General features: G+C 31.4%; 1 protein-coding gene across 2 annotated transcripts in view; it reads left to right on the top strand.

Moving 5' to 3' along the window:
• Nucleotides 1-1231: 1231 nt before the first annotated feature.
• ssh (Protein phosphatase Slingshot) overlaps nt 1232-12290 on the top strand; it is a 117171-nt gene continuing 106112 nt past the window's right edge. The window contains exons 1-3 of one of the 2 annotated variants that reach the window (XM_029302298.2): nt 3892-4054; nt 4617-4910; nt 12203-12258. In XM_029302298.2, coding sequence (XP_029158131.1) covers nt 4737-4910; nt 12203-12258 — 230 coding nt within the window. In that variant the 5' untranslated portion in view covers nt 3892-4054; nt 4617-4736. Of the gene's footprint in view, nt 1460-3891; nt 4055-4616; nt 4911-12202; nt 12259-12290 lie in introns of those variants that run through there. The other variant, XM_029302299.2, reaches the window with a different exon arrangement.

The raw sequence follows: 12290 nt of genomic DNA, 5'->3' as shown, positions 1-12290 counted from the left end.
GTGACGTCACAGCTCGAACCGCCAAAAGTTCGCGCGCGCAAGTTTACGAGAGCGGATCGCGAGAATTATCGGGCGCTTTCGACGCGAAAATTTTCGGATATTTTCGGAGTTGTCGATCGTATTTTCAGAGAGCGATTGCGCATTTCCGGTCGTACTTTCGAATCGTCGTGTCGAAATGTCGTTGCGCGATAAATTCAGCTCATAATCTTCGCGAAAATCGCGGATTAATTACGACAAGGATCGTGTCGCCATTTTGGCAAAATGAAAATATTTCAATTGCTCTCTGAATTTTCTTGCAATCTATGAAGTCGGAAATATTTATAGTGGCTAGTGCGGGAATATCGGCGACTTCCGAGTGCGTCGCGGAGAAGTCGTCTTCGTCGTTCGACGAGGCCCTTCGAGAAGTGGCCTTGAAAAAATCGGCGACGCCAAAGCGAAGCCTCGGTCTTGTGCGAATAAGCTCTCGCGATTCTCTCGCGTTTTATTGAAACCGTCGAAAATGTAATAGCTAAAATCCGGGCGTCGTCGCGAACGAGAAAAAAAAGTGTGAGTGTTTCTACGAGGAGAAGGCCTGGGGTGGCATCGGGCAACGGCGGAGCAACAACGTGGTAAATATTTTATTTATTATTTATTAATTTACTTATTTTGTTAATTATTTATTAATATATATTATATATTATTTATTAATATATAATATATAAATATATATTAATATATTTTATTCATTATTTAATTTTTTATTTGATTGATTTTTTCTACAGGAAAAATGACACCTGCAAGGAATCCAGAGGACACCGAAACTGGAGAATAATAATAGTCGAAATGTGAGTCGAGTTATATGTTTTTTGTTTTTATATTTAGAAATTTAAATATTGTTTGAAAAATCAAAACTTAAATTGATACACTCAATTTACGATGTTACCGATCGTCGATATAAATATTTATCATTAAACATCGTTATCGACAGTGGTCCAGTACGTGATCTCGAATTATAAATTTCTTTACCGACAAGTAAGATTGAATTACTTTTCGCGTATATAACAACATACAAAAACAGGAATATTCGACATATATCGCATCGCGTAAACAAATAAATAATAAAACAAAGAGACGCATGTGTCCGCGCGTCGAAGCGGTTTGACACTTGGCGTGGTGGATGAGAGGTTGGGGGGAGGGGGAGAAGAACTCGGCGCGGGAGCATGCGCGGTACGGCCGTCGATTGTATCAAACATGGCCGCCGCGAGCGTGATACCGTCAAAGGTGCGCGAAAAATGACGGCTTTTCCGAGTTCGTGACGGCGCGATCGTACGTGCGCGCGCGAAAACAGTGTCGAGCGAGACGTTTCTCGTGGATCGTGACACCTGGAGGACGAGACGACGGCTGTCTGAACGCATCCCCGACCATGGCGTTGGTCACGGTGCAACGTTCTCCGAGCGTGTCCAGTTCCCCCCAGAGCTCGGTGAGTTTTCCTGCATATTTCTTTCTCTCGCGGGATGCTCACGCGTACACGCACCGACACGCGGAGACGGATAGGATCCAGCGCGTTATCAGGTCGTTTCGAGAGGGAACGCGATGGTCGCTTCGCGACCCTCGTCCTCGCGACTCGATTCTCCAGCTCGGCTGGAGCCAGAGACCGGCTGCTCTACCTTATTTGGCGGTGCTCTGACAGCCGTGCGAGAATGGGAATCGGGAGAATTCCAAGCTCCCCTGTACGGACTATTTATGCACGCGCGTATCTCGCGTGTGCGCGAGACACGCGATAGCCTCGCCGGCGCGGCGCGGAAAGCGCGCCGAAACAAAGAGACTTCGGTAGCGTAAACAAACGTAACGTAAGGTGTACAGAGGTTGCTCCGTTCTCGGTATTTTCGTGCCTCCCCGACACGAGGCTTCTCGCGATACGATTATAGGATTGTATTGTGCGATCTTTTTTTTTTTTTTTTTTTTTTTTCTTTTCTTCTTTGCTCTCTTCCCGCTCTGCATCGCTTTCGCTTTCCGTTCACACGATCGTCATTGATGAGTTCTCTCACGTAGTCGAAGGTGCATTTTGCATTCAATTGTCTCTCGGCGATCTCGATATTTATTGATGCTCGCGAAGGTACTTTTTCACGATTTCAGAAACGTAATGCGACGAGATGAAAGTTGGAAGGCGCGAGCTGATGAGTGATTATGCGCTTCCGTAGCGTTGATAATAGCGTATGCGAATGATAATCTCGTGGTTTCGTTTCCTGAAATGGTAGAATTGCGTAATAGATGACAGACAAATACGAAATTATTTTTTTATCAATGTCAACTGATGGAAAAAAAATTTTCTAATTGATTATCGGATATTATTTTTGTTATTGATATTATTGTTGAATCATATCGCATAGTTGCAAAAATTTATTCTAATTGTAATATATAATCACTTAAATATTATTATAAATTTTAGATTTTTTAATACACAGAGAATTTTATCTTAGAATTTACTTTGAAATCATTGTGAGGCAATATGATAAAAAAAAATATTGGAAGAAATATACATATTCTTTTATTCCTAACAATCAATACTTTTATTTCTTTTCAATTTTTAAGTACATTTTCATGGATTTTTTATGTAAGAATTTTATTTAATTTTTAATATATTTATATAATATTAAACACAAAAAGTTATAAAACAGAGTTCAATAATCTAGAGATGTCTATAAAAAAGAAAGATTAAAATTTATGAAAGTATAATTTAAATTTATGAAAGTATAATTTCCAAAATTGGTCAGAGAATCCATTGATAAATGAATTTTATATGTAGGTATTACAATACATGTAATATAATAATGTAGTTAATAATCCTGTTCATCTATATTTTCCTGAAAATATTGCGCAGAATACTTATCACAAATATTTATCTATTTATCTATCATAAATATTTAATCAGAAAAACTTTATAAAATTTTTCTAGTACCATATTGTCCCATGATTACTGTTATTTTCAGGATAAATTTTAAGAGAAACTTCTCTTCTTGTATAAAAAATGCTAATGTATAAACTATAAATATAATAATATTAATGTAACAAAGATAATCATATAATTCATTATTTTATATGATATAATAATTTACTTTATAGATAAGAAAATGCATATACATAGTTTTTAGTCGATTATATATTTTTCTTAATTATCATTTTTAAATCTAACAGTATAATATAGTATAATTAAGGGAAATTATACTTTCATAAATTTACAAATGTGATTGAATTTCAATAATTAATTTTTAATAGATTGTTATTTCAAATAAAATTGTTTTCAGTTTTATATTCAATCGTCAATATGCTAAATTATAATAAATAACAATAATTAATTATTGTTTGGGATACAATAGAAATGCTTATTCCTAAAAATTGCTTTAAATGTGATGAGCAAGTTGCATACGAGTTATGAGAATGAGCGAGTTTCGGGGAAGACGTAAATATTTCGTAATTTTTTAAAATTTATGACATTTCGAACACGTTTTACGTAGCTTTATTTACAACTTTGTTTTTCCTGCTTCATTATTATTATATCATTAAGCCAGTTAACGCGCAGCTGACTAGGTGATAAATTTATCGTAAAAGATTGTACTCGCGTCAGTTGATTTTCATACATAATTTTCTTTTATACACTTTTAAACGTACGTATTCCATAAGTGCCCTTCGGCTTCCTACCTACGGTTTGACCTTTCGTTCGCGTCATCGCGACGACCTCCGCGCTCCAAGGGGTGGACAATCAACGCTTGCGGAGGCGCTGCCGATCTGATCTGAAGCGCCACACCGACATGCTCGCGCGTAAACCAGGGTGATGGTGTTGGAGACCCTCTCTTCTCATCCCTCCTCGGCGTAACTACGACGACCGACTCACAATCAGTTGGTCCGCCGACACTCGACGGGTAGCTCTTCGCCGAGCGAATAAATATATACGATCGCGTTTTCGTCGCTATATACTCTTTCGAAACTTCTTGTACTTTGTACAAGCAGGGTTCTTGAATCTCGTTCTCGATCTCGATCATCGCTTTTCATGTTGAAATCACGCGATTATTGAAAGGTGATTGCGTCGAGCGATACGTGAGACAAATCACATATTCGGTTGAAATAAATATGTAGAATGCAGCTGTTGGAGGGATAATTATTTTAATGAAATTTATTTGTAATTGATAATCTCTCAAAATGATTTGTGATATCGATTTTCTATCTATCATATTAATTTTTTAAATAATTAATTATTGTTATTTATTGATGACAATTGGAATATAAAATTGAAAACAATTTTATTTGAAATAATATCAAAAATTTAAAACCAATTATTGAAACTAAGTTGCATTTATAAATTCATAAAGGTACATTTTTTCATTTTTTATTTTTATTCTTTTGAACTGTTGTTACTGATAAGAGTAAAGAGACTACTTTAATTTCAAATTAAGATATGATTAATAACATCTCTCATATCCTCTCGATTGACACATTGCAATTATTACTGCACAATTCTTTTGCACATTATATTATATCAAAGTAATAGATTGTAATTACAAATATTTGAGTGCAATTTTATTTCTACAAATTTTTGAAGCGAAATCGATCGCAATAATGTGAGATTTCGCGATTTGTAGCCGCACTCTGTGCCGAATTTTAAAAATCTTACGTGAGAAACATTCTGTCTATGGTACGCGAAAACGCGTTATCGCATTTGCGTGTCGCGAGGAAAGGCTTTTGTTGGTACTTGGCGAAGTATGATTGTGCTGAAGCAAAAAGCTTCTCTACATTATGGTCTACCACCGCCACCGGCGCCTCAGCCACCCTCGCCCTGGTCCAGCATACTCTGGGGTGACGATCCGCGACCTCACGGACGTAGAATCGCGTGTGGCGTCCGCGTCACGCAACTGCGGAACAAAGTCATTGCAAAAGTAAGCTTTCGTGCTAGCAGAACTCAATGATTTTTTTGATTATTCAACTAGCTCAATTCACGCTACATATGCTACTGATACTCAACATTATTGAAGTAAAAATAGAAATCGAGTCGGAAATACTCCGATATTTTCAGGAAGATATACAGATGAACAGGATTATTATTACATTATATAAAATGTATTATAATATATATATAGAATTCATGCCAATAGATTTTTTGATCACCTTAAAGTTTATCTTTTTTTTTTACAAATCTCTAGATTATTGAACTCTGTTTTATAACTTTTTGTTTCTTAATATTATATGTATACTATAAATATAGTGAGAAAATAACAATAAGTAAAATTCTTAAAGATCTATGAAAATTTACTTGAAAATTGAAAACAAGTAAAAGTATGATTGTTCGGAATAAAAGTATGCATGTTTACATCTACATTTAAATATTATTGTTATCTATATTTATCTCTAAAGTTTAACTTGCAATAAGCTATAATTTGTAAATAATCGATACATCGTTATTTTCATGAAGAAAAAATTTATTTTAAATTTATCAAAGAATTTATTTTTAAAATGGCTTCTGCATTGATGATGTGATACATTCTATACACTGTTAAAATAAATAAACATAATTTTTATTGTTATTTGTTAAAATAATTGAAATACAAATTTAGTATTTGTGTCGAAGTTTTATATTTATATTGTTTTTTTAGAAAGGAAAACGTTTATATTAAATTTCTATGCATTTAATTTATTTATTTTTGTAAGATATTAGGTGGACTTTTTTAAGATGAAAATATCACATTAGTTACAAATATTCGTGACATAGAGAATTAAGTTTTGATGAGAAAAAACGAATCATGTAGATCAGTACAATTTTTGTAGAGATAATTAAAATGAGCAACGATCGTTATCCGAATTAATCATATACTTCTTTCTTCGAGGATAATCAAGATAACGGCATGCTAAGCAACACGCAAATTATATCGAGTAGGGAAAGCCACTTTAATGACCGTATGACATTATGGACACGCGCATATTTTGTGTATATATTAGCACGCAAAGGCACAAACTCACCACACAGGGTATTAATTACGAGGCGACACTTAAAATTTGATCGTGTAAAATTATGTTTTCTCTCATTCTCATTATATACTTTCCATGATTTTCATATATTCGAGTTAAATATTAGTGCATTTTTTTTGGTAACACAAATTTGCATTTTTTCAATTGGTTAACACAATTTTCATTGAGTTTCATTATATGAGTAATTATTACGTTTATATTCCTTTATATAAAAGAGGATTAATAAGTTTTAAATAATTAATGATAATAAGTTTAAAATAGTAAATATAATAAAATATTTTTTTGTCTAAAATACAAATGTTTTCTGTTTTTTTACAATTATAATTTATGTTATTACTTAATACATTTGTACATAAAGATTTTTATTTAAAATTGTTTTGCAAAAGCGTAGAATATTAATAAAATTTTTGAAACATGTTTTTTTGCAATTGAGATTACGTATTTATGATTAAAAAATACACGAGAAAGAGTGTTATGCTGATCTAATTAGATACATTTATCACCTCTATTTTGCACAAATTCTCATGCGTAATTATTACGCGTCGTTTGTCACGTATAAGCCGTACTAGTTTTTTTTAGTCTTCTTAATTGAGTAACGGTGTAATTAAGCATTAAGATCGACACGTAACCATTGTAACACTAATTTATGTGCAATCCAGTTACATTGTTGAAAGCACATTACAGGATCCGAAAGTGTATTCTGTTTTCTTAGATATTATCTCTGTATTATATTCTCTTTTTGTTACGTATTTTGTGGATACGTGCAATTATGATGAACGAAATATCATAAACTTTACTAGAAAGTGAAAGTTTCTTTTTTTTTAAATTTATTATTACTGTCGCTTTAATTATTATGATATATCACATATGTTAAATTTTCAATTATTGCATTAAAGTAAATTTTATTAAATCTATTTTGTTTTAAAATCTCATTATAATATATTTAAATAAATGGCATATATTTAAAATTTAAATGCTCGAATATTTAAATTTGATCATTTTTTTTCTCAGGAAAAGCAATATATATATCGTTGAACGCTGATTTTTCTATATATTTTGTTATTATATTTTGAGCCGTATTATTGTATGTATCGTACAATTAATATAATGATAATTTTATTGAGTTCTTTTAGTAGAGTTAGTAAATTAGCATAATTGTGCATTCTGACAACAGATAAAACACGTTTTTCTAGTTTGACTGCAGAGTCAATTTTATCAAGTTGAAGAGATGATATGTTGAGCAATGCTAAAAAAACGAGATGGGATTATCAAGATTTACGAGCGTGTATAAATTATCTTTGATATATGAGAGAAGTCAATATTATTCAAATCATACATGTGAAATTTCCTTTGAATTTTAGAACTTATATTTGCTGATGTATTTTTATTAAGATGTTAAGATATGCACAGCTATATACTTGTTATTATCTGTAAAATATTAATTATTATTTTGTTATCTGTAAAATATTAATTATTATTTTGTTATCTGTAAAATATTAATTACTTTACTATATACATATATATATATATATATATAAAATTTAAAGTACATTTAAAAGAATTAGAACAGTAATTAGAACAATTTGTATTCTATTCTTTTTAGTTTTTATTTTCATTCTTTACGATTAATCGATATGAAGTGCTTAAATAGAAATACTTACTTAAATGTAAAAGTGCATTTAATTAAAAATTTTTACAATATATAATTATAATAACACAATTTTATTAAATGTAATCACAATTTTTAGTACTATAGCGATTACACGATGGTTGTTGCGAAAGGAGATTTGTGGTACATAAATTCAGAGATTTTTTAGTTTATTGAGCAAATGTATTTAAGCTTAAATTACGTGTAAAATTATTTGCGAAATTATTTTGAGAAAGCGAATGATTGATTGGTATCGTAACTATTTTGTCAATGTTAATTATTTTGTCATTTTGATTAGGTTATCGCTTTGTGTGATTACTGCCATGCAGATAACTGTCAAATAAATTATATTTGCTAATGATATTAAACAATTAACCTATCGTATTTTTGATTCTCATTTGCATTTAATAAATATTGTGTTGCTATATAGAAATAATTATTATATTATATAGAAACTAATGTAAACACATCAAAGTAACGATATACATATATATGCAAGATATATATTACTATTATATTTTCTTTTGATAGGAAATTTAATATTAGTAACTGATTACTTTGCCTGTTTTATTAGAAATGTTGCAATTATAATATAAAATATACATTTTATAGTAAATATGTATATTTTTCATAAAATTTACAAACTACGAGGTAAGATAAGATTATTATATTTTATTTTATCTCAAAATAAGTTTGTATTTGATATTAAACTCTAATAATTATATCTAATATCGATACCAACTCTAATAATTTTATCTAATATCGATCAATATGGTTTATTTGTGGAGATCGTATCGATGCCTAGGAAAAGTTATTGGAGAATTTCTCATGAATACATCGTGAGAAAGCGAAATCAACTGCATACACATGTGGCAGTATATATTTCTGTTAAGGAGCTTGTATCGAGAACTAATACATACGTACGAACATCGAGAGAAATGCAACATAATTCATGTGGGACCAGATGAACAACATTGTCGCGATCGCGAATCTCGTATCCGCATTTCGCTAGTTGTCAGTTCCGAGTGTATGTAATTATAATCTGAAATTCGCGTCATGTGTTTTAGGTACGTAACTTTAGGTTGTCAGATTTCTCCAGTTGCCTTTGTGCGCTTGAGAAAACTATCGGTTTCGATTTTAACATTGTCATGCATTTTTATTTCATTTTTATGGATCCAAATACAACAGGATTACAAATTAATTGCGTATAATCGTCACATTATAAGTCTATGAATTTTTATGAATTTTCAGGATATCATGAGATTGCTTACTTTAATATAACTGCACACGTATATCTTTTTTATCGGAAAAAGCAGCACTGCTATTTTCAAAGCACCCTGTATATGCAGTAGCTTGAATGTATCTAGAACTGTGCCCCTTGTTTATTGTGAGTAAAAGTGAAGATGAGTGGGAAGTGTGCTTGGAAAGGTCATATGTCGTAATGCAACGTTCAGACTTACTTCTTCTCATAAACAGCACTCTAAATTATTTCACGTAAATGTTATATTTTTCTCTCTCATAAAGCTTTCATAAAATATTTTAAAAATTTTATAGTGCGATGTGCAAATGTCAAAATTGTTTGTGTATTTCAAAGTCTAAAAATATCGTCAAAAATGTCCATTAATTTGGAACTTGGAGTGATATTTATAATTAATTATTTTTACTCTCGCGTTAGACATAATTCGATTTAAAATTTAAATTGACAGATATTTCTCTCTTTGCTGAACTTTAAAATAGACTCGGGTATTAAAGTTAGAAACACTCATAGTAGCAGTGGCGAATTCACTTTGTATCGCACGATGCTGTGCATTCACCTTGAAAGCCGCAATTAAAAAAGCTGCAGGGCCTCTGCTGCTTGCTCCCTCCTTTTCGCCTTATCTTTCTCTCTTGCCTCGGTCAGGCGCAATCTTCTTTTCAGTAAATGAAAGGTTCTATTTTAAGCTGCGCTAAGGCAAGATTGGAAAATTGTACTGCGCTTCTAATAGAGAGAGCGTGCGCGTTGTTTTATGCGCTCGCACGATCAATTTTCTTAACCGCGACGGTAATACATTGTAAAGTATCTTCGTCGAGGATAATTGCAGGATGCTGTGTTTTGCATATTCCACTCTCGCTGTGAAAGAAACTATATAGTATTGTTGAATATTCTTGAAATTTCAATATCGAAAATATATATGTATTGACAGCATCGCATATATATATAATATCTATAACTGTTCTTATATTTATTGTGATAGTGATTTATAACTGTGTCCGAGACATACATTTTAATCGATCTTGAATACATTTTTGTGCACGCTGCGTATTTTCAATCTTGAATATTTTTTAAAATTTTTTTATCTTGTTATTATAAAATATATTAATGCTTTATATAAAGATAATTTTTTTTATTTTTTGGAAGTACAAAGATAAGCGTCCTATATCTATATACAATACATAGAATATCGTTGTTGCTTATCCAAACACAGTTTTGCTACACTTCTTTTTATCTGTTATAAGTTTAGCGCGCTAAAATTTGTTCGCAAAAAAAGGCGAAATTGTATCAGCATTTCATAAAGATTACATTTTTGAGGTACATAAAAAATAATATATTATTTAAGATAATTTTGTAATACATATATACATAAATATACATACATTTAATTTACATATATACATTACATATATATATTTAACAAGATTTTATTTTTTATTTTTTGTTGTAATGCAGATTACAAAAATGATTGTACTGCAATTTTTCTATAGTATATCGTGTTCACGCGTGCCAGAAACGCTCTTGAGCACAATTCATTTTGCTTGCACGTCGAGCATTTTTAGTTTTAAGGGACTAGAAAAGGGTTGCCCTATCGTGCACTTTGCATACAGATAAGTGCACTTAAAAACGAAGGGGCTAGTTGCAGTTTTTGCGGGACGAGGGTAGCCTTGGGCTGCTGGTCGTCTATTGATTTTGAGGGTTCGTTTTCTGCGTGACTGTGCGCCACGGCGCAGGATTCGAGCTCTTCGTATCCTCTTTTGGTATTTACGATGCACTTTATTAATAAAAGAGCCACCGCACCGTGCATCGACGCGCATAGCCTATACATGCAGCCAAATGACGCGTGGAAATGTCTCGCCACTCTATAAGTGAGAAGCGATATATAAAACAAGACTATAAATTTCGTTGTAATATATTAACTTGTCTCGATAAAAACGAGGCTATTTTTTACGTGTTTATTGATGTATAAATATTGTATACCAAACATTTCAGATATAACATTACATTTATTAACGCACATTATTATGGTTATTAAATAAATTATTAAGATAACTTTTAAAAAGTTTCAAGGATTATGGATTACACTGATTATTAATAATATTAATTATAGTGATTATATATTAAACGCGATCTCTTTAAAATTTTCTACATATGATTATATTGCACTTTACTTTATCAGATTGTAAAATATAATGTCTCTTTTATTACACTGCAAAAAGTTGACAAATTATTTTTATAATTTCTATATAATTAAATGGCTATTTAAATTGAATTTCTCTTTAAATTGATAGCTGTCTAAAATTCTAAAATAATTATACATGTTTTAAATAGAATTTTAACGATTAAATATAAAAATAGATCCAAAAATGTGAGTTTTGCCAGCTTCATTTGCATTTTTACTTAAGTCAAGATTGATTTGAATTTTAATAGAATTTTGATAGAAAGCTGTCAGAATTATAAAAAAATACTAGATTTTTGTAGAAAAATTGTTCACTCGCTGAAATAAAAAAATTTCATTTGAGGAGTGAAAACTGGGATTACCCCAAAATTGTTTAGTTTTATTAATTTAAACGCGAGATATGTTTCAATTTATTCAAACTTTATACAAGTTTACTTGAATCGTAATTTGAAGGCTAAATTTACGGAAGCAATGCTAATTTCTCTTTCTCTATCCTCTTTCTATCGTTGTCTCTTTTGACGACAGGTTTGTTTGCATTGCCAACAACGTTTCGTCAGACGAGTATAATAAACTTTCGAATGGAGCGTTTGCGCGGTTTTTTTTTCGGTAGCTTGTGAAGTATTGTCTTCAGACATACAACTGTTTGCCAACGTTCTGTACCGTTCACCGTCGTTGTCACGATGCCTCAATTATCTTCTGGAAAGGGGGGCGAATAAAGGCTTGTCCATATTCTCTTGTCTGTCATGAAGTTAGTATTGACGTAATTCCACAGCAACGTTTTTCTTTGTTGGCGCTTTCACCGCAAATTATTAACGCTGCTTGTTTGTCTTTTTGTCTGTAGCAGAAATTGGCCGAATGAAAAAAAGAAAGCAAGAGAATTAATTATTAATTTCCTATAGCTGCCTTGTTCATTATTATTTTTTAAAATTATACTATCGAGCGATCAGCAGTAAAATCGATCTATACATATAATTTTGAAACTTTAATTTTTAAATAATAACGTTAAGATTAGAATTATTTTTATTGTACAAAATATTTTTCTTTATTATTATATAGTACAGTTATTATATAGTGCTTAGCTTTTATTATATATTTATAATATATAAGAATTATTGTATTTTTTTAGGATTCGGGAGCAGGAGCACCGGCCGACGATGAGGATACTACGAGAAGTTGTAAAAGGTCAGTTTATAAGTAATTATGAATATTTTTTA

Source organism: Nylanderia fulva, unplaced genomic scaffold, assembly GCF_048542155.1.
Source record: "Nylanderia fulva isolate GAGA-0341 unplaced genomic scaffold, ASM4854215v1 Scaffold30, whole genome shotgun sequence".
NCBI lineage: Eukaryota > Metazoa > Arthropoda > Insecta > Hymenoptera > Formicidae > Nylanderia > Nylanderia fulva.
The sequence above is the reverse complement of the archived record's forward strand: the minus strand, read 5'-3'. Positions and strand labels throughout refer to the sequence as shown.